This window comes from Lacerta agilis, chromosome 14 (genome assembly GCF_009819535.1).
Source record: "Lacerta agilis isolate rLacAgi1 chromosome 14, rLacAgi1.pri, whole genome shotgun sequence".
NCBI classification, from domain to species: Eukaryota; Metazoa; Chordata; class Lepidosauria; order Squamata; family Lacertidae; genus Lacerta; species Lacerta agilis.
In genome coordinates, this window is record NC_046325.1 from 48,583,017 (window position 1) to 48,606,343 (window position 23,327).

At 42.2% G+C, this 23,327-nt stretch overlaps 1 protein-coding gene across 3 annotated transcripts in view; it reads left to right on the forward strand.

Annotated features, from left to right (window-relative positions):
• Positions 1-22,904, forward strand: part of PLEKHG4B (pleckstrin homology and RhoGEF domain containing G4B) — a 69,779-nt gene extending 46,875 nt beyond the window's left edge. For 2 of the 3 annotated variants that reach the window (XM_033168871.1, XM_033168873.1), the window contains exons 13-22: positions 984-1,148; positions 1,636-2,534; positions 12,868-13,117; positions 16,605-16,694; positions 16,806-17,030; positions 18,014-18,184; positions 19,078-19,258; positions 20,331-20,447; positions 21,731-22,000; positions 22,654-22,904. In XM_033168871.1, the coding sequence (XP_033024762.1) occupies positions 984-1,148; positions 1,636-2,534; positions 12,868-13,117; positions 16,605-16,694; positions 16,806-17,030; positions 18,014-18,184; positions 19,078-19,258; positions 20,331-20,447; positions 21,731-22,000; positions 22,654-22,889 (2,604 nt within the window). In that variant the 3' untranslated portion in view covers positions 22,890-22,904. Of the gene's footprint in view, positions 1-983; positions 1,149-1,635; positions 2,535-12,867; positions 13,118-16,604; positions 16,695-16,805; positions 17,031-18,013; positions 18,185-19,077; positions 19,259-20,330; positions 20,448-21,730; positions 22,001-22,653 lie in introns of those variants that run through there. The other variant, XM_033168874.1, reaches the window with a different exon arrangement.
• The last annotated feature ends 423 nt before the right edge of the window (positions 22,905-23,327 follow it).

A 23,327-nucleotide genomic window follows, 5' to 3' on the forward strand; every position in this document is an offset into this window, starting at 1 on the left:
ACCTCTATATCTTGTACCCCTTAGGATCCTTTCTTTCAAAGTTCTCTTTGGGTGGCAATCCCTTCAGCACACAGAGTGTCGGAGTTTTCAGCCCTTTCTACACCTAAACATTTTTGTATTTTCCACAAGGATAAGGTGCTGCTGTGTTCAGACCTTGAAGCTACTAGCATGAGTTTGGCCAAACAGCGGGAGGCAGTGGAAGACAGGAGTGCCTGGCGTGCTCTGGTCCATGGGGTCACGAAGAGTCGGACACGACTGAACAACAACAACAAATGTTCAGACTCTTTCCTTCCTTCTGAGAGTGCTATCTAGGTTCCACGTCCAACAAGAACTGATTCTCCTGACTTTCTGTCCGCATCCAAAATATCCTAAGGAGCAAGTCTGATGCACCCTGGACATATGCAGAGCTCTGAATGTGTACCAACATCAATGAAATCCTTTTGGAAAACTTACTCTTTATTTGTATCCTTTAACCCTTAGGGGTTAAATTTTCCAAAACAACCTTAGCGAGGTGGATTAAGGCCTATATTTTCATGTCTTATGGATACGACACCCCACAAACTAAAAAGAACAATTAGTCTTACCTGAAGTGTAGTTTTGGGAGTGGGGCGTCGTATCCAATTGACCCCACCCTAAGGTGCTCTACTATACACTGTTGGGGGAGTATGGCCTACCTAGAGTGCTAGTATGTCAAGTTTCTTGTGTTGTGTTTCCTTGCCTTTCAGATACTTAGCAATTTAGAGATTTTATTATAGAAATTTCCAGAGCCGAGGAAGTGGGAAGTAGGCAGGTCTCTTTAGGGACTCTGTTGGTACTTTCTGTTTGGCAAATCCAGAAAACTGAGGGAGTCCAGCCTACTTCCCACTAGTTTTTGCTCCTGTCTAGTGTCTTGCAACAGGGCACCCACTCCATTCTGTTGGATATGACACCCCACTCCCAAAAGTACACTTCAGGTAAGACCAGTTGTTCCTTTTATGTTACAGCAATATTCCCAGAAAGGGCTACAGCTCATAAAGGAGAATTCTTCATTAAAATCTGAAGAAGAATTTCAGGCTTTCAGTAGGTATCTGAGTAACATCACAGTTCAAACCGAGAAGAGGAGAAGTGAACTGGAGAAGCTGCTTAAGCTATATGAATTTTATGAAAAAGTAAGAATATTTCTATTTTCTTTTTATCTCATATTACGCCACTCTACATGTTATGTTCAGAAGTAGATCACAGAAGTGTCCGCATGCTCTTTGCTCTTCTACAGTATGACTTTGCACTGCAGGGGGTGGACTAGATGACCCTTGGGTCCCTTCCAGCTCTATGACTTTCCATGAAAACAGCTTTGCTTACAGATCTCTCTTCATATCTCAGAGCTCACAGTCTACCATGCTGCAGAATATGGTGGGTGGATTTGGATAGATACATACAGCAGAGAGAGCCATTTTCTTCACTTTTGAGAGACAGGGTACAGTTTCTGCAGGTAGACCACAACCCCAGTAATGACGTAACTGCCCAGCCTCAACAGCTTACTTTGGGCACAGTTTGTTGTGGAAAAGCTGCATATAAGTAAAATCAGCCAATCAATCCATGTCCTCCACTTAACTATTCTTTTTTCTTTCTCTCTCTCCTTTTCCACTAATCATCCAGGCATCCAGGTGGATGGTTCACTGTAATGAGTTTCTTGAAAAGCTTTCAGTGGAAGCCAAGTATTCTCAGCCAGCAGTTCAGTCTTTGCAAAGCTACCACCAAGAAGCTGCAAAGTTTTCTGCCGAGAACTTTCAGAAAGTCAGTGAGGTGATTATTGCTCTGGGTAACAAGGAGGAACTAAAACAATGGAATATTTTATGGCTGAAATGCCAGCAGACCAGGCACCACTTAGAAGAGGTCCTTTCAGAAGCAGTTAAAGGTACCAGTAAAGAAGGGCCCAGCAGTACTCTGAGAGAGATTGGCCAGAGGGACGGCCATAACCTGGGCAGCAAATCTGCAACACAACAAAGCCAATCTTCCGGCTTTTGTTCTAGCACTGTCAATAACGTCCGTGACAGTAAGTCACTCGGTCCATTTCAAGGTAGCAGCCCATCTGAGGATGTGCCTTCTTTTCTACATCAGGAAGGTGCTGCTCAAAACACTGATCCATTTTCTTCTTCTGTTAAACCTTCGGTTTCACAAACTCTTACTCCACTCTTGGGTAGGTTTCAAAGGACTAGCCGTGTTTCAGATGATTTGGACAACATTTCTACCTGCTGTTCAGAACCGATCCAGACACCCAGCACCCGCCACAGGAGGCATCCACTGAAGAAGATTATGAAGAAGACACAGAGCTTTGAGTTGACCCGACACGAGAGTAACCACAGTGAACTGCATCATCATGGATATACTGGGGTTTACATAAGAGGACTGGAGGTAGCCAGCAATGTTGCTGCAGAAAAGAGAAACACGCAGCGTTCCAGTATCAAGAGTCCTTTGGTTTGCAGAAATCGCAGTTTATCATCTCCTTCAAGAATCCACCACGCAGAAGATGAAGAAGAGAAAAAAATAGGGGGAAGGTGAGAAATGACAACAACGGAATCCATTCTGGTGAACAAACAGCCTGAAAAGTGCTGTAAATATTTTAACATATTCTCAGTAAAATTGTTAGCTGATTACATTTTTGAGTCAATTAGCTTCCTTGCCTTTCATCACTGAAAGTGATTAAAGGTAAGTATTGTAGGCAGGTCAAGTTCTGAGGATCTTCAATGGAGGTGAAATTCATTTCTGAGCGGCAGACAGAAATCTTGTTTGTAACATTGTACTCTTCACTCAGCAACACATTGCAGGATTCTTCTGTCATCATTATTTTCACTGAATTTCCTAAGATTTATATATGACCAAGTGTGGTTCCATAGACACTTCAGGGTAGCTTTCAACAATCAATTTTGAATCTGAGCTCAAGGCATTAAATATGTGGTCGATTTTGTTCTTGGAGTAAAATTAAAGATACCAACAAGTTCAGAAGATTACAGTGTCCATTTCTCTTCTCAGCAGCACTGAATTATTGACCTAAATCTGCCTGTTATAGGCAAATAATTCAGTGCTGCTGAGAGAAAGAGAAAGCATCAAGCCCTCTCTTACAGGTCTGGGCTTTGTTAGCCCATGGAAATGCACCACCTGCCAAGGGCAGAGGGGCAGGTGTCCCTTCCACTGAAGTGAATCTGGATAACTCCATGGCAGAAGCACCACCACGCAGAGAAGCTTTAGCAATGTGGTTCTTCCTGTGGTGTTTTAGCCTGCACAATGAAATCTGAGAGCAGTTTAACATTTCCTCCTAAGCCTGTGTTGGTTTTGGCGGTTATAAATATAGGGTGTATATCGTATTTACTTGAATCTAATGCGCACCTTGTTTGGCCAAATTATGTTGCAAAATTAAGGTGCGCATTAGATTCGATGGAGCATTAGACTTGAGTAAACACGGTATCCATATTTGATGTATATACTTGAAGCATAGACTCTCCTAAATTGTGAGTGCTGTTGGTTCCTGATCATGTATCAGCCAGACAAATGTTCACAAGTTGACTGGAAGGATTGACTAGACAATGAGTTACCGTTTTCAGTGCTTTGCCTCCTCAAGAACAAAAGGGTAAGGGGGCTGCTGATATGAAAGTGGTTGCATTTAAAATACTTTATGCTGTAACATCCCACACCAATAAGATGGAAAATTGTACTGCCTCTGATACCCTAGTTCAGTTATCAGACATCACAATATATTACTTTTTATACTGACCTCTTTTTCCTGCATTTAAAATATTGTTCCACCAAAAAAGCACTCAGAGCTTCCTTGCTTCCCCTAATATATGTTTCTTGAACTAGATCTTTACCAAATTTGCACACATAGGTGTCCAAATAAACTGGCTACCTTCAGAGGAAAACCCTTCTAAAGCAGAATTAGTGTTGTGGAGAGGCCTTCCACATACCATAATATTTGAGGAGATTGTGTGTGTGTGTGTGTGTGTGTGTGTGTGTGTGTGTGTGTGTGTGTGTGTGTATGAGAGACCTCCCACACACCATCAGATTGATATGGGAGGACCTTCATTTGACATTGGCCTCTTTCATGGAGGTGAAGCTGGACTGTTTTGCTTTTCATGGCAGGACACGTACAGTTCACCATTTATTTTAATAGGTTCCCTTGTCACTCAGAAGGGGAGTTCTGTATGTCTTGCAGCATTGTCCATGCTAAGAGCTATGGCCCAGAGACCTCCCCTACTTCATTATTCCACACTGAAGTGGAATGCCCTCTTACTGATGGGGTGCGGAGTGTTCCAGACTGAGGTTGGACAGTGCTTTGCTGGATCCGTCTTTTAACCCCAGAAAAGTTGATGTGATATATTTAGAGAGAAGCCTCATATCCTCATATCCTCAATCAAGAGCCTCTTTTAAGGTCTCTCTCCGAGAGGGAGGATAAACTCTCCAAGAGGGATGCAAAACTTCTCACTCATCTGGCTGCTGAAATTCCCATGCCCAAAAGGATTGACAGTGCATGGGGTAAAAGAACCTAATTCATTCAGAAGGCAGGCACCTGGCTCTGGTAAAGGACCACTGAAAAGACAGGAGACTCCCACGCTACTGATAAGGATCTGCCACAGATGCCAAATGCTGACACAGACCAATGTGACATGGCTCTAGAAGGGTTTTCCACCAAGTAGCCTATGTGGTTGGTTACCCTGATGTATGATTTGGGGCCACTCTTGAAGAACAACAGCTGTTACAGGTAAGCAATCATGTTTTCCAAAACATTTCTTTTCATGACCTACAGCCTCCCATATTAGCACTCATTATGTTAATCTGCTTCCCATAGTAAATAAAACAAATACCAATAAGCACATTCTCTTTGCTTCTTTCTTCCTTTTTCAAACCTTTTCCCCATTGTGGACCTCTTCAGCTTTACAGTACCCAACTTCTCATTTCTTGGCACAGACTGTTATCCAGCATTTTCAACATGCTCTGAAGTGTGTTGTCTGAGTCACATATTCTTCTTAAGTACCCCCAAATGGGTCACATGTACCTGTATTGCTCACGTATGTGGAACATTATTAGGGTAGGCATAGCCTTCAAGTTTCAGGGTATCCTTTGCAACCATGAGGACTAGACATTCACTTTTCAAGTTGAAGCTGGTTCTCATTCTTACTGTATGTCTCCAGGTTAATCATGGAATTGGAGGAGCCTTGTAGGCTCTGTGCAAGAAATCTGAAGCTAGAGAATCCCCAAGATGTGATCAACAATCCTGTCCTTTAAGACCTCCAGGAAGAGCCTAGCACACCTCTAGGAAATTGGTTCCATTGCTGAACTAATCCAGTACAATAGTAAACTTTTCCTCACTGGAGGTCTTCATGCAGAAGCTGGGAAGCTATCCATGAATACAGTTCAGAGTGGGTAGGGTCTTCTCACAAGGTTAGTTGATTCACAGCTTGCTCCCTGATCTCTTCTGCAGAGGAGGCTGACAGTAGCAAAGGGCAATGATAGGAAAACCCCTTTCCCACATTCCCAGGTCTTCTTGCTGGGTGATTCAGTTAAATGCCATGCTTTATTTTCATAAAGTCTCACCAAATAGGGGTTGCATAATATCAAATGAAAGGTATTGTATATGAAATTGTTTTGGGTCCAATCAATGTGAAAAATCAGCATTACTGAGTGCTAAATTTTATATTTCCACTATAAATCCAGTATAAACAGTATAGCATGAGATGATAGTACGGTAATAGACCGTTTCTGTTGCAGAGGTCCTGATTGCTGCTGTATCTGCACTTCTCACTGCAATTCAATTTTGCTACCCTTGCAGATACATGGTGAAGCACTTCTCTGGTGCACACATGAACACTTGCAAAGGTCCAAAACAGTCACAGGAGAACATGGCAAAGTGCACATAATAGGCTCAAATTTGTCGCTAACACTTCCATCCAAGATCTGAAGCTGGTGTGAGTTTGGGATGTTGTCAAATGTCTTGATGCCATTGACTTGCTTGTATTTTAGCTCTCAGGATTACACAGTACATACTTCCTGTGTCAGTGGAAGGCTCTGACTTGGACATTTTCTGAATAACTATCACGTTACATCACGAATGATACTCCCCCCCATTTGTGGTGCATACAGATACACTGGCAGACAGGTTTCTGTAGTGCCTGCATCCCTTCTGATACAGATACTGAACTTCTCAGATTTCACTAAGCTTCTAAATCCTTAGAATAAGGTCATAATTTATAAACTGGTTTGCAAAACTTAAAAGGAACCTCAGAGATCATCTATTCAACTCCCTGCTTAAGTAGGAAATCCACTTCTGCATTGTCTCAGGTAGGTGAACACCCAGCCTCTGCTTCAAAGCCTCCAATGAAGAGGACTAGATGACCTTTATGGTCCCTTCCAACTCTACAGTTCATGCTGTTTAGTCTAAATACTTTTTCCTTTCATTTGAATCCATTGGTTCAAATCCCACCCTCTGGAGCACTAGAAAATAAATTGGTCCATCCTCTATGCGCTAATCCTTCAAATATCTGGATATGGCTGTCATATTGCCACTTAATCATCACTTATCCTCATCGTTCCTCATAGACTAGGTCTCCGTGCTCCTCGCCATCTTTTCTCCCTCAGTTGTTGCCCTTTCCGGATTAGAAGGAATCCAAATAAAAAGCTTAATTCAAGAAAGTGTGGAAAGGAGTTTTTACTACCTGCTCTGTGACCTTACTCAGAAAAGAAAGATTGGAGGCTGCCAAATATCTAGGAAGCTGGGATCCAGTTGCATTTTCTTAAACAAAGGTCTTACCACTGCTTCATTTAAAGGTTCAAGGACACAGCTGTCCTTCAAGGAAGCATTTACAATCTCCACCACCCAACTGGTCTGTCTCCCAAGCAATTCTATCAGCAAAGTGTTTTGCGAACTTATTACAGCACATTGACAATCTGCAGATTGCCTCTATTTACATGCTTTAAAGGAACTCAGTGAGAGCTGGACCATAAAGAAGGCTGATCGCGGAAGAATTGATGTTTTTGAATTATGGTGCTGGATGAGACTCTTGAGAGTCCCATGGACTGCAAGATCAAACTTATTCATCCTTAAAGAAATCAGCCCTGAGTGCTCACTGGAAGGACAGATCCTGAAGTTGAGGCTCCAGTACTTTGGTCACCTCATGAGAAGAGAAGATTCCCTGGAAAAGACCCTGATGCTGGGAAAGATTGAGGGCACAAGGAGAAGGGGACGACAGAAGACGAGATGGTTGAACGGTGTTCTCGAGGCTACCAACATGAGTCTGACCAAACTGCGGGAGGCAGTGAAAGACAGGCATGCCTGGCGTGCTCTGGCCTATGGGGTCACGAAGAGTCGGACACGACTGAACAACAACAACAAAGGAACTCCAAGACTTTCCTTTCCAGAAGCTGTGTTGATTCTTCAGCATGAGTTGTTCTGCACACTTAGATGTCTTTAACAATCCTTTTCCATTAGCATCACATTTTCCAATACCCTTTTGGAGTTGTGAGTCTTTGCTGCCTTGCCAATACAGTGGTACCTCTGGTTAAGCACTTAATTCGTTCCGGAGGTCCATTCTCAACCTGAAACTGTTCTTAACTGCGCTGCCAGAGCACAATTTCTGTTCTCATCCTGAAGCAGAGTTCTTAACCTGAAGCGTTATTTCTGGGTTAGCGGAGTATGTAACCTGAAGCGTATGTAACCCGAGGTACCACTGTACTCTTGTCCAGGTCAGCATCAGTGGAGAGGTTGCTGGCCCAGGTAGACAAAATTACAAAGACTGGCAACAATAGCCCCATTGTGTGGGAATCCCTTGCAGACCCCAACCACTTGGAGACAGTGAGGTCATGTAGCCACAGTAGTGACGAGAGGAGGAATGACCACTGGGAGGAGCGCAGAGAGGTGAAATGTCATGGTACACTTGCAGCAGCACAATCGGACACCTTCCTCTGCCGCAGCTGCAGCAAAACATGTCTCTCCTGTTTCGATTTCTACAACCACAGCAGGCACTTTAACTCTCCAACAGTTTGACTTTACCCTCAAATGCACAATTCTCCAGTCTCTCCTGAGACAGACAGACACCAACCAATTTCTTCTCCCACTTTATGCAGAGCAGACATTAAACTAACCTGCCTGTAATGTCCTAGTTCCTTCTGCAATCTTAAAGACAAGTTACACATTTTGTTAGAAGACTAGCAAATTCAGATTTGAGTTATTTAAGAACTCTCGGACCTCAAGATTTGTTCATTTTTAATTTGTCTGTAAGTGCTAGAACTTCATCTCTTGTCATCAGTATTTGCCTCAGTTTTTCAGACTCCCTGAAAATGTCATTTCTGGTAAAAGTACCTGCCCTACATCTCCCATGCTGAAGACCAGATACAAAGAATGCATTGTTTTAATTAAATCTTGTCTTCTAGCATACATTTAACTTACTTGACATCCAACTACCTCCCCAGTTGCTTCTTGTGTGTTTGTGTGTGTGTTTTAATCTTGTTGGAATTAATTTTTCTGACAAAGCACTTCTCGAATTCTTTCCATCTATTGCATTTCTTTTGCCAAAGTTTCTTTTTTTTCTTGTTTCTGCAAGACTTCCATTTTTGAGATGCTGAATTGTAGATTTTCAGATTAACTTCTTTCATTTGTGACCAGAATTGGAGAGTGTCAAAATGTATTCCTAAATTAATCAGAATCAGGAGCAACAATGAGACTCTTGTGACAGCCTTCCCTTCACCTACAAATGATTTCTAACTAGACAATGTAGGGTAAGATAACTGTGCTGGGATTGCCAGACTCAGTGATCTCATGAATGATACTGCTGTCATCCAGTTGTCTAGTAAACAAGCCAAATTTGTTAATTAGATATAAGTAGAAATATTGTACAATTTAGAGAAAATTTGCCAGCAACTGAAGGAAAGAATTACCGCTTTTGACATTGTGTTTCTGCCCTGGCCATTATTCATAAATAATGCGCTCAGTAATACTGAGTTTTCATCTTGATTGGACCAAAAACAAGTTCTTACTTTGCGTTAAAGGTACCTTTCATTTGATACCATACAATCCAAGTTTGGTTTAATAAAACAAGGAATGTCATTTAAATGAATCATGGTGCACCGTTCTGCTTTTTACAAAGTATTTAGCATATGTATATTCTGCCTTTCAATGCATAGTCTTCACAAGAAAGCATACAACTAAATGAGATCAGCTGAGATCCATTTGAAACTTAAAAATAATTATGTGACATGTTAGAAAACATAAGAATCCAGAACTGTAGGCACAAACCAAGTGGAATCAACCGCATTAAAAAAAATGTTAAAGTCAGATTGGAAGAAATGAGCCTTCAATGCACATTTGAAGGTCTGCACTTCACTGAAGTAGCTTTTTGTAGCTTCATAGTTCTGTAGGAAGGGAGTTCTGCAACCATGGGGCCATCAGCTAGAAGGCTCTGTCCCTTGACTCTGTGCCATTGATGTGCTTCCATCATTACTGTCAAATTCAGGAGTGCTCCCACCCAACCTGTGAACTTCATGCTTCCAGGGAGTGCAACCCATCTAGGTTCAGCAATACATCTCCACCCAGACTGGCCAGTTTCCCAGCACTTCCATTTTATTTGGATTAAGGCTAGGCTTGTTCACCCCCCAACCCCCCCCCCCCCAAAAAAAAAAAAACTGTTTACATTTCCATAAATTAGGTCTGGCTCCAGATATTCCCAGCACCTAATTCAGAGGTGATGCATCTAAAGTTCTAAGTTCCTCTCTGAACCCTCCCACTGCAGCTTTTCCTCAAGCCTTGGCAGGCATGCAGCTGGAAAACAGACTTGGAAATAGGGGCTGGGGGAGGGCAGCGTAGGCAAGAAGTGTTAGGCAGGGGACAGCTTCAGCATCCCTCTCCACTGCTACTTCTGTTCTCCAAATCCCACTCTCCTTGCAACCTAGGTTAAGAAGACTACAATTCAAACTATTTTATCTACTGGTCTGCAGAGAGACTGTTCCACAGCATTTCCCCATTCTGACAAATTTATTTATAGGTACTGATTCTTGATTTGGTGCTCCAGTGTTCTCAACTTTGGGTCTCCAGTTGTTTTCGGACTACAATTCCCATCATTCTTGACCACTGGTCTTGCTAGCTAGGGATAATGGGAATTGTATTCCAAAACCATCTGGAGACCCAAGGTTGGGAAACACTGCTCTAGATGTATGAGATAAAACCTTTCCTGTTTTTGTTAATGACCCAAAATATTTCTTCTATTGTTAAGGTTGTTTATTATTTCTGTTACATCAACAGGAGACATATTTAAAAGAAACTAAAATGACTACTACAGTGGCAGATACACGTCTAAGACTTAAGTGCAACAAATCTAACTAAATATTGTCCTAGGCTGATCTGTCACATTAGGCAGGTACAGCACCCTGGTCCAATGTGTGGGCAAAGGTGCCATATAGCATATATTTAAGTGAAGAGATGGATTAGGTGACGCTCTAAAGGGTTTTGAGCCACTTATACTGGCATTGTCCAGTTTTACTTAAACTGTGTGCCAGGCACCCTAGTGTGACTTGAGAGAAAACCATTGGTTTACTGTGAGAAATAAATCAGTGGAGACTCTAAGCTGTCTTTCTCATTCCTGTGTGGTTGAATTATCTGTATCCACTCAGTACAGAGATGTGCCAGAATTACCTTTTTCCAAGAAAAATAGCTTGGTATTGTTGTGATCAGGGACCAAAATCAGAAGTTTGGCGTTTCTGCAGATATGGTTGGACTACTGTATAATTATTATTTATGCAAAATCTGTTGGCCAAGATCCAAACAGCTCTGCAACTACATGCACAACTACTTCTTAAGTAGCAGAACACCATTGTTTAATCGATTAATCAGGGTAAATCTCATTAAATAGCGCATTTGATAGACTCAACAGGTACCCTGATTAATATATATTTAAAATAAGTAGTGTGGGGTGTGGGGTGTGAGACACCCTAAATTCCTGGGTCCAATAAAGGTTAGAATTAATTAAGGTTGGGGGAGTTTAAACTGCCAAGCACTGAGTGTGGTTGTTAGGGGAACAAAGCCTGAGAATGGCTGAGTTGTTATGCAAACAAAGGGTCAGGGAGATGGGTGATAAACAAAGCAGTGGCTCTCTGCTGGACACCAGAGGGATGTGAGCCCCTCCATTTGGAGTTCATTAGCAGGAGACAAAAGGCCAGAATTCTTAGGATGGCAGTGGACAGTGATGTGCTAGCAAAACACTGGCAGAAAGGATGGCAGATTTCTGTTTTGTATCCAAGGCTGCTGTACCTACGTATGGGAGAAGCAAGGGACCCGCTTGGAGCGTAACGCTTTGAACTCCTCCAGCATAGGCTCAGGTTGTATATATGTGTAAATAAGCCATATATCATTAAGACACCACTGTCTCTGCTGTGCCTCATTTCCAATGGAAACAAACCCTGGGTAAGAACCTGGAGCCCCTGGAATAGCACACAACTGCAGATAGCAGGCGCTGCCTTTCAGATCGCACAGGAGGGAAGATGTTTTTTAAGATGATGCCTGTGCTGCATCATATAAACCCAAAGAAAGTTTCCTTTCTGTCTCAGAACTACTGCTTTTTGTTACATGCAAATTATACAGATTCACTTAATTTATAAACATTCAACTAAAGTCATAGCTAAAATTGTTTAATTGGCTGAGAGTCAAATAAGGAGGATTTTGGGCTTCTGGCTTTCTCTAGTTGCAGCACTTGACACACACCCTTCCACCAATAAATGTATACCATATGCCACACAGCAAATGGGGGAGTTTGAAATGCAGTGTGCAGTATGGCAGTGGGGTCTGCTATCCAGGGAAAGAGAAGTCAGTAATCCCACTGCCAGTAGTTCTTCAAATCCTTTTCCTCACTGCTTGCCTTTCAATCGTTCAGTCTCAGGCCTGTTTTCCCAGCAGGAACTCCCTGTGTGCTGAATATTGTATTGTTTGGGGAAATTCATGAGAAAGCAGCTGTACATCACCTCTGGAATGTTCTTCTGTTTTGCAGTAGAATGTAAACATGGAAATGTCATAATAGACTTGCTGATGTACAGTGGTACCTCTGGTTACGTACTTAATTCGTTCCGGAGGTCCGTTCTTAACCTGAAACTGTTCTTAACCTGAAGCACCACTTTAGCTAATGGGGCCTCCCACTGCCGCCAGAGCACAATTTCAGTTCTTATCCTGAAGGAAAGTTCTTGAAGCATTATTTCTGGGTTAGCGGAGTATGTAACCTGAAGCGTATGTAACCCGAGGTACCACTGTAATAGGAAACGTTTCTGTACTGTAGGGGGAGCCTGATTCAAATAAGAAAATTATTTTGTCTTCCTGGCTACTTACTGTTCTTCTTCAGCACCTGATGTGGATAAGCCCTACTCTGTCAGAGTGTACGTGGGTGTTTTTTTTTTTATCAGTGGGAAGGGTGGAGTGGGAAACTATGGCAGCAGATAAGAGCCTGAAACCTGCAAGAACTAAGATTGACTGCTATAACTACAAATGCCAAAATCAGTACACTGTAGTAACCGTTTAGCAGCCAATGAGGCAACCCTGATTTTTGCATGGATGATTTCTCAAGTGAGAAATGTACAATATTACTCCAGGGAATCATTCCCACTTACAGGCCCAGAGATGGAGAAGTGTCTTCAGTTCAGAATGAGTAAGGTGCAAAAGGAAATCCATGAATCAGGAGTTCCCCAGAAGGCAGTACACAGGTCTGCTTTATGTCACCACATGTATGCATTTTGTCATCAAAATTTCCATGTCTTTATAGGTATGACTGGTTCAGCAAAGCTATCCTGTGATGCTAAATTCTTAAGTTACTGCTAATTAAGCATTGTTGTCTGTGTTCCATGCAATTCTTCTGTTTGTTTCAGCAGTAAGGTGAACCACATAATGGATGAGATGATCACAACAGAAAGGGAGTATGTCAGATCTTTAGGCTATATCATCAACAGCTATTTCCCAGAAATGGAAAGGATTGACTTACCTCAGGATTTGCGAGGGAAGCGGAATATCATATTTGGAAATTTGGAAAAACTGTATGACTTCCATCGTCTGTATTTCCTGAAAGAACTGGAACACTGCACAGACTTCCCACTGCGGGTTAGCCACTCTTTTCTCAGACATGTAAGTCTCATTTTCCATTGTGGAGTGTGTTATTGTCCTCAGATATCTTCTTGTATTGACTAAAAATTGTATTACTAGGAAATACCACTTTTTCCTCATGAAGCTATCTAATTCCGTATTTCCTCTCTCTCTCTGCACACCATGTCTGTACAGGGCTCTATACTGCATTTTGCCCACAGAGATAGCTCCATATACAATAGTTATTTCCAGTTAAAGGCATCTTACTTTGGCCCTTCTTCAGAGGCGGTTCGGTCACACTGGGCACGGAGCCTCAGCACACCACCGGGGCACCGCAACTGTGATTTAGAATGGAGCACAAGAAGCAGAAGGGGGCTGGATTTTGGCATGGAGCAGGGTACTGCTGAAATTTGAGACCCCAAGAAACACCACTGCCTTCTTGTTCCATTGCACTAAATTGCCTGCGTGGCATCTGTCAGCACATGGACAGTTTGTCATGTTTCCATTCATGTGAGGCAAGTAGCAATGGCCCCTAGAACAAGGCTGACAGTCCAACTGATCCCTATCCCTTTTGTCCCACCCAAACACACATACGTATCATATGATCCCAGCTGCCTGTTCTGTCCCAGGATAAGTGGCTGGGATAAGCTCTCCTTTGCCATTACAGTCAAGAAAAGATCAGCTCCTGACCTGAAAGATCACAGGGTCTGACATTTTATGGCCTACACAAATCAGTAAATGACTCTGGTCCAATTGGCAGCTGGATCACAAGACTATTGGGGGGGGGGGGAATTCCCCATCCCTGCCAAAAATGGCTTTTAAATGGGATTTCTGGAGGAAAAGGGACAGAGTGCACTTGTAATGATTTGAATAATGGTGTTCCTCTTCTACCAATGGAGGCAAGCCACTAAATACCTGTTTGTATTTCACTTGGAGAATTGCTGTGCAATCCAATACATGTCTACTAAGAGGTAAACCTCACTGAGTTTGGCAAAGGTCACTGTGTGTATAGGATAGCAGCCTGAAAGGCTTTTAATGCAACTTCCCCTACATTTATTTATATTGCCTGTCTCTTCCATCACTTGTTTTAAAAGTTTTAAATAGCCGTTCCCTGATCTTGTGCCACAGAACATTACAACATTACAAACACTACAATTCTGCGATTCGGTTTAATCCCATACAAGTTCCTGTACATTATAGTAGCCCCTGATTTGCCCAAACTGTTAGTTTTCAAATATATATGTAAGCTGACAGGCCAGAATCTTTTTCTTGATTTCCACTTTTGCAAGTTCCTACTTGCATGCACGGAAAACACTGTGAGGGCATTATGTTAGAGAGAGAAGCAGGGAGCAAAATTTATTTACAACTTTTTGGCTGTCGAGTCATTCTGAAGTAAAGCAGTACTATGGGACAACTAATACCTTCTGTTTAAATCAATGGGACTTTTAAGTCCTTAATTTTGACTGGATGAGGTCCAGGATTTGCCAATCTGAAGGTTTGCCTTGGTATAGTAACTCCCCCCCCCCGTATATTTTAAGGGGGTGGTGTTCTTAGTCACTACTTTGATCCTCTCACCTGGCAACACGGATGCAATTTTCTTCACTGTCTTAAGTCTTAGACTCTAAAATGAAGTGGGTACATTTTTTTTGTTTTACTTCTTCAGCAAACAGAGGTGCTGTAAAGATTAATTAGTGCTCATAAAATGTGTTTAAAGCTCAGAAAAGCAAAGTACTATTGTGGAACCAAAATTCCTGCACTGTTACTTTATTTGAGTCGAAATAACCTTTATTTAATTTTTCTCTGTCATCAAAAATCTCCAGTAAGCACTTAAAAATGAATATTGAATTTAAAGAAATATCTATCTGGTTTTCCTACCTGGTTTAAAGAAGGATAACGGGGACCAAGCGCTGAGATTCCTGAGTTGCAGGGGGTTGGACTAGATGGCCATCAGGTTCCCTTCCAACACTACAATTCTATGATTCTATGGACTACAACTACTCAGTATCATGCTCTGTTTAGAGTGTGCAACAACAGCCTTACATAACTGCTCACTACTCAGCATGTTTAACCATTGCCAGGTTTTCTGTATGTGTTGCCATGAAATAAAGTGGAAAATTCCATTCAATGCATTTCTGGATGCTAAGTTACTCTTTGCCATTATGATGTCATCAAATGCCGCTGATGCGCACAATGTAGCTGTTAGTTTGTCAGAACTGTTGATCACGTTGGCAACAGTTGATTTCCACTTTCTGCTCAGCGTATTCAAGCAGCGTTCTTAATAATAATGATAATGATAATAATACCACAGTGAGACTGAGCAACGTGCTCCGTCCCCATTTGCAGATTGAGATTGTCTGTAGAGGGGAGCTTCTTTTATCTGTGGAGGCTCTCTGCATAGTTTGCTGCCCTGGTTTTCCTAGTCACTCTCGCAGGAGTCCCTACACATATCAAAGGCTCCCAGCTTTGAACAGATGCCTTCCAACTCATGAAGGACAACAAAACCAGGAACAGACCAGAGCTACTGCACTGATCCCATCTTTACCTCTTCATGTTCCTGTTTTAATAATGCCTGAACAGGACCAAGGGGCCACCAAAGAGCTTTCTAGTTGAGTGGGGCTATGTACTGAGGTTTCTCTCTCATCACATTTTCTACTATACCATACTGGCAAACAGTCCATTTCTCTTGCAAAAATTCTGGCATCCTTAACATCTTGCTATTTTTTATGGTCCATATTTTTATTTATTTTTATTTCATTAGACTAATCAAATGATGCCATCATTCTTGAGCAATACCCATTATTTCCCCCCACTCCTACATAGCTCATAGGTTTTGCTATTACTGCATAGTTTAGTTTAGGGTTTTTTTCTTTTCTTATTCACACTCTTTTATTTCAATCTGTTTAGGGACATGCAAAAACGTAAGATGAAGCAGCAAAGCAACATAGTTACATGAACTCAAATAGAAATGGGATAAAAAAAGAAATTTCATCCTTCTATTTTACAAATACGTATCAGAATTGGGCACCCCCAGCTCACTTTCTGTGCGAGTAACAGGTGTGACTACATAGTTTTGTTCATTTTTGTTTCATTCACTCACTGTAGGAAGGCATTTTACTTAACTTTCAATAATTTGCATAATTGCATCTCACTGATGCTGTCAGGTATACTAACAGAGGATAATCAGTCTGTGTCGAACATAAACATTAGAAACCTGTAACAGTTTCAGGACTCACAAAATAGTGGTGGCCCCCAGTTGATGGAACACACTCCTCAGAGAGGCATGGCTGGTGCCACCCCTCTCTGTTTTTAGGCAGCAGGCAAAAACATTCTTATTCACCCAGGACTTTGGATCTCATTTTTCTGCTTAATTTTTTAGTAGGGTGGGGTGGAGTTAGATCTGAGTTTTATATATAGTATCCTTGTGTGTTTTACATAGTCTTATTCTTGATTTGTCTGCTTCTTAATGTATTTGATGTGTATCATCATTAATTAACCAATTAAATGGTGAATCTATCTTTCATTATTTCAGGAAGAACAGTTTGGAATGTATGCATTGTACAGCAAGAACAAGCCGCAGTCAGACGCTTTGCTTATAAGCCACGGAAATACCTTCTTTAAAGTAACTGTCACTTAATGTTTACTACATCTATGATTGTGTCTGAGTAGAATTTGTTGACCTTTGCGGTATTTTATCACCTACTGGTTATGTGTCCTTCTACTAATCTTACAGAATAAGCAGCAGGAATTGGGTGATAAAATGAACCTGGCTTCTTACCTGCTGAAACCTATCCAGAGAATGAGCAAATATGCACTGCTTTTGAAGGATCTGATCAAGCAGTGTTCGGCAGCGCAGGAACAGGAGCTCAGCGCCCTCCGTGCTGCTGAAGAAATGGTCAAGTTTCAGCTTCGCCATGGAAATGATTTACTTGCAATGGATGCCATCAGAGGATGTGATGTAAGTACAGCCACACACACACCCCGAAATCCCTGTTGTGCAGTTCAGGAAAGCTTAATTTTTGTAGCTTTAGTTGCCTGGTGGCTACTAAGTGGGTGGAGGTGTGTTCAAATCACACCTCCACCCACTTAGACAAGCCACTCTCAGCTCAGCATCTGCATATAATACTTGTCTACATTTCCATAAGATGACTCTGCTGGATCAGACCAAAGGCCCATCTGGTCCAGTGACCAACCAGGTGCCAATGGGAAGCATACAATCGAGACCTGAGCGCCACATCCCTCTCCCCCTTTGTGATTTGCAGCAACTGGTATTCAGAAGCGCCCTGCCTCTGACAGTGGATGTGCAGAGCAGAGCCATTGTGGCAAGCAGCCATTCGTAGCCTTACCCTCCATAAAGTTGTCTGCTACTCTTTAAATGCCATCAACATTGATAGCCATCGCTGCTTCTTGTGGGAGCAAATTTCATAGTTTTGACTGTGTGAAAAAAAATTATTTCTTTTGTCTGTCCTGAAGCTTCCAACATTCAGCTTTATTGGAAGGACCCGGATTCTGTTATAAATAAGAAAGGAAGAAAGGAAGAAAAACCTTTTCCCTTTTCTACAGCTGGGGTCAGCAGATGGAAGTCCCCAGGCTAGAGTCCTGACTGCTGCTGATAACTATAGCCCATATTAGCTAAAAAGAAGGGGGGAAGGCTACAGAACTTACTAACAGATTGCTTTATGGCTTTAGAACTGTCTTACCACCCCTCAGGAACATCTTGGAGGGTCTCCCACCCCCTAAAACACCAGGAGCAGAAGGTTTGTAAGATTACTGTCACCATGTATTTGAAGTACCTTTGATTCTAGTTGGAAGGTGCTAAAAAAATTTTTTTAATTCATGTTAGGAGAACCCTAGCCCAAAGCAGCCCTCAGGCCTAAGGAAGTTGAACCAAACTCCTGTTTGAAACCCCTTCTCCTGTGTTGTCTCTTCTTCTCTGATCAGGTCAATCTGAAAGAACAAGGACAGCTGAGGTGTCAAGATGAGTTTATTGTGTGCTGTGGCCGAAAGAAGTACTTGAGGCATGTTTTCCTTTTCGAAGACCTCATCTTGTTCAGTAAAACAAAAAAGATTGATGGGGGATATGACATTTACATGTACAAACAGTCATTTAAGGTAAATGCATCCTTGTTGGGTGTGCTGGTTTGAAGGCATGTGATGCGGCCAAGCAGGTCTGGGTCTGGTCATTGCTAGAATGGGGTACCACCTTGAACCCCTCCAAGGAAAGGGGGCATATAAATGCAATAAACCACCTCTCATAGTGTTTTGCACTTTCTAGCGTGGGGAAGGGGCTAAGTAGAAACAAACAAGGAAGTGATCTGGTATATGCATTATTCAAGGCAATCTCTAGCAGTCCAGCCAGTAAAATCCATTCGGTACATTTCACAAGCATGGCTGGTAGTTGCAGATATTGAGAATGGGCCACTCATGGATATAGTGTTGTTGCCATCCGGAATTTCCCAGACACAGCTGGAATACTGGAGTCAGAAGCAGTGTCCAGGCGAAAATCGTGAAAAATCCGGACATACGGCAACCCATGTCGGCAGTGGGCAGTGTTGTTTTGGGTGATTTCCCCTAAAAATAGTTCAGCGACTTTATTTTTTGTGATTTTGCCAAAGAAGTTCAACAACTTTGGGCAAAACTTTGGCAAATAAAAAATGGCAACCCTATATATTGGGCCAGTCAGAACTTCTCAGCCTGCTCTGGCTCTGCCCTAGCTTGCAAATGAAATCGTATATATATGCCCTGAAATCCTTTGAGAAAGGGTGGGACAAAAACGTAATCATTGAATCAATGTGCAACCGGTAGTTACTTGCAACTTTAATCCACACTGGTGAGAACCATGCTTCTGTGACGGAAAATCCATATTGATAGAGTTTTCTAGCTACTATGCCCTTATCCATATACACTTCTTCATTTTGCAGGACTAATAGATTTTCATGCTCTTAAACAGTGTTCCTCAGGTTTCTTTTTCACATTTATTTATTTATTTTGATTTTTTTTTTCAGACAGCTGAGATTGGAATGACAGAGAATGTTGGAGATAGTGGCCTCAGATTTGAAATCTGGTTTCGAAGGAGAAGAAAATCTCAAGACACTTACATCCTTCAAGCAAATTCAGTAGAAACTAAGATTGGATGGACAAATCTCATAGGAAAGATTCTTTGGAGACAAGCCTTGAGAAACCGAGGTGTGCCTGCCAAAATATTCTGCCCTTTGCCTATTGCTACCCTTTATGCATGAAACTCTTTCCTAGGGCAACCAATGCGATGCCACCACAAATCCCTTCAAATCCATCCTTCAAAAGTCAACTCTTGTCTGATGCCTGTGTCATAACCCTTCATTCCCCACCCCAAACCAAAATGAAGTGTTGGTACATTTAATTTCATTTGTGCATTAAAACCTCAGTGGTTGGGGACGTGGAGACATATTTTTCCTTAGGTTCCTCTGCAAGTCACTATGTACACCAGGGGTCAGCAAACTTTTTCAGCAGGGGGCCAGTCCACTGTCCCTCAGACCTTGTGGGGGGCCGGACTATATTTGGGGGGGGGGAATGAACGAATTCCTATGCCTCACAAATAACCCAGAGATGCATTTTAAATAAAAGCACACATTCTACTCATGTAAAAACACACTGATTCCTGGATTGTCCGCGGGCTGGATTTAGATGGCGATTGGGCCACATCCGGCCCCTGGGCCTTAGTTTGGGGACCCCTGATTTACATTCTCTGAATACTGTACATAGCAAAAGCAGCATTCTGCAAGAGGTGAGCAGGCCTTCCTCCTTCAGAACCACCCCATCACCACCCATGTGTGTATGTTGCCCATCTTTGTTAGATCTCTGCCTCAGTTCCAATAAGGTTATGCAATGACATTTCATATCTAAACTATTTTAATATACATTATGTTACTGGTCTACTAGAGCAAGCATAGGGACCTAGGAATGGTCAGGTGACCGTGGCATTTGTGGTTTTCTTGTGGTAGAATTTGAAGCACTCTTGGCACACAATCTTACATTTTCTGTTAAAAAAGAAAAATGTCTCTGTCATATATTCTTTTGTACAAAGAGCTCAACAGTTTTACACATGGAACAGTGTAACGTTTACATCCTTCCCCTTTAATTTGCATTGTTTGTAGGCCTATTATTAGAGTCATTTTCCTTCACACTCGTTTTGGGTTTTCTTAGTATAAAATACCTTCAGACATGTATAAGGAATTATTTCGTAATTGTTTCTCTCATGTTTTTGGATGGTTACTTTTAGAACTCCGAATGCAAGAAATGGTGTCAATGGGCATAGGAAACAAACCCTTCATGGACATCAAGCCCAGTGATGCAGCTATAAGTGATCGAGCAATAGACTATATAATGAAACGAGCAGGTACAGTTAGATGCCTTCCCTCACTTCTTTGGCAACTCTTTTAAATTTCTTGTCCACTTCTTACAAAAATTATTTTATTAGATCCCCACCCACATGGGGGGAAAATGCACAGCTAGTTCTGCAAGTTCTGTTCCTCAATAGCAACATCACCTTGCCGCAAGGCAAATGAATTTTGAAACTGAGGGGACCCTCAGATTTTTGAAAAATTCCCACTAAGACACTCCCAAGCCTTTAGGCCAGGCATCCCCAAACTTCGGCCATCCAGATGTTTTGGACTACAATTCCCATCATCCCTGACCACTGGTCCTGTTAGCTAGGGATCATGGGAGTTGTGGGCCAAAACACCTGGAGGGCCGCAGTTTGGGGATGCCTGCTTTAGGCTCTTTCAGACAGAGCAGCAAAAGGATTGCCTCCTGTGAATATTCTTCCATATTCTTCCTCCTCCCTTTTCAGGCAGACCATCAGCTTGCCTTGTTCTCACATAACAAGACTTTAGATTCTCAAGTGATAATTCACTACTTGGGGTGTTTTCAAATGGAAAAGATGGTGACTCTATGAATAAATGTGCCATCAAACTGCCCTTCAGAATTGGCTTCGGCCCAGCCTCATGTGCATCCATGATCCAGTAGACATTTTGCGGCACACAATTTGAGAAGCAGTGTAGCACGTTAACATTCTCCACAGTAGACTAATTCCATGGTGATTTTGGTCCTGTAAAAACACAGAAGGAAGAAGTATTTTCAGACATTCCAAATGCAGTCTCTGTGTGGAGTGAGAGAGGCTTAGCTAGGCTTCGCCAATTCTGGGATCCTTGGAAACACTCTGAAATATGAATATGCTTTATATCAAGCCAGGCCATTGGTCCATCTAGCCTAGTGATTGTAGACGCTTATTGGCAATGCTCCAGGGTATTAGGCAAGGTCTTTAGAATCATAGAATCATAGAGTTGGAAGAGACCACAAGGGCCATCCAGTCCAACCCCCTGCCAAGCAGGAAACGCCATCAAAGCATTCCTGACAGATGGCTGTCAAGCCTCTGCTTAAAGACCTCCAAAGAAGGAGAGTCCACTACACTCCTTGGCAGCAAGTTATAGAAGAGTCTTTCAACAGGACAAGCCAGGGATTGAACTTGGATATTTTGCTCTTGAATGAATTGCTCTACCCCACCACTACCACCACCCTGAGTTATGGCTCTTCCCCACGACTTTTCTAGATGTAACTTTTTACTTTATATACTTGGCTCTTTATGGGTCTTGACAGAGATATTTTTATTTGTTTTGCCAGAGTCAAGGAGCCGTGCCTCAATAGCTGTTTCTTCATTTGACCATTCCACGCCGTTTAAGAGGCCCCACTCCACGATCTCAAACAGCAGCACATCTTCCTCAAGCAGCCAGTCCTCATCTTCCATCCTGGGCTCGCTAAATCTGCACATATATTCCGCCCCGTCCCACCCAGGCTTGGTGGGACCGCCTTTTTACCACTGGTCATACGATGTCAGAGCCTGTATTGAGGAAGATGAGCTGGAACAGGACATTGGGAGCCAGCCCTCAATGAGTGAGTGCATTGCAATGCCAGAATTAGGGAAGGCCAATAATTTATTTATTTATATTTCATTAAAGTTATATGCTGTTTGATTGTAGGGGGGAAAAACCTCAGAGCACTTTACAAAAAAAGATGAAACAAAAAATCATTGCTAAAAAAATACAACCATAATTTAAAGCATACAAAAAAAGTTAAAATCATAGTAGAATATATTAAAACAAATTAAAATTCATACAAACTTTCTTGATACCTTCATAGACTTAGACTTGTCTAAATAAGAATGTCTTCAGCAGGTGCTAAAATGCATACAGTCAAGGTGCCTTGGAATCTGGCTAGTCTCCTTGCAGTTTCCTGCTTTGACCAAAGCAAAGTGATGGTACCCGGGCTCAGTTCCTGCCTGGCATTCCTCAGGTCAACAGTTCAAGACTCACACAGACTTGCATCCTGACAATGCCGACATATATTTCATTTGTCAAATGTTTGTGTACAGACTAAGAGTACCTTGTGTAGTGTGCAGCTGGCACAGTTTACAAAGACCCATAATCTTGAAAATATCACAGATTGTAAGTTTACTTTCTTTCAGTTGTGTTGCTGGAATTCCTGTTGAACAATAGGCTGGCCGCAGCCTCTAATGTCAATGGTCTCTTCCTTCCTACTTCCTGTAGTTACAGAGAGTTCAGAGTCATCCCAGTGCACGTCGGGTGAAAGCTCAAGTGGTTTCAGCTGGTCTGCCCAGGCTGGATTCTCCCCACTCCTCGTGGAGACATTTCTCGATGAAGGCACTTCAAGCCCTGGTTCCAAGCCCGCATCACAATGCACATCTCCTGCCCTCTCAGAGAAGAACCTCAGATCAAAGCCCAGCAGTCAGTATGTTCATGCTGTGAGTGTTTTCCTTCATTAGGTGTAAATACATAAAAATGAGAGTGAGGATGTTTTACCAGCATCACTCAGTTGCCACTTATGTCATTAAGGGTAGGAGATATTCCTTACCTTTTCAACTTCATTGGTGTTGGAGGGCTCACCAGGTTCAAATGCCAACATCAGCTGTAGAAATCCCACAGTATGGCTCAGTCAAGACACCACATCCACTTTCTCACACCATGGTTTGAGCTTCCAAACATATAATAAGCAAACCAGCACTTAGAGCAGTTTGTCTGATTAGTTTTCCATGTGCTGAGTGCTCCTCTTTCTGTACTTCAGGGATCACTGAACTAGATGCAGGGATGTCCAACCAGTAGATCGCAATCTACCGGTAGATCCCTGGCTGATCCTAGTAGATTGCGGGATCCTTATCGTGTACAAAAAAAATCCCCTCCTCTCTCCATCATCAAAAAATTGC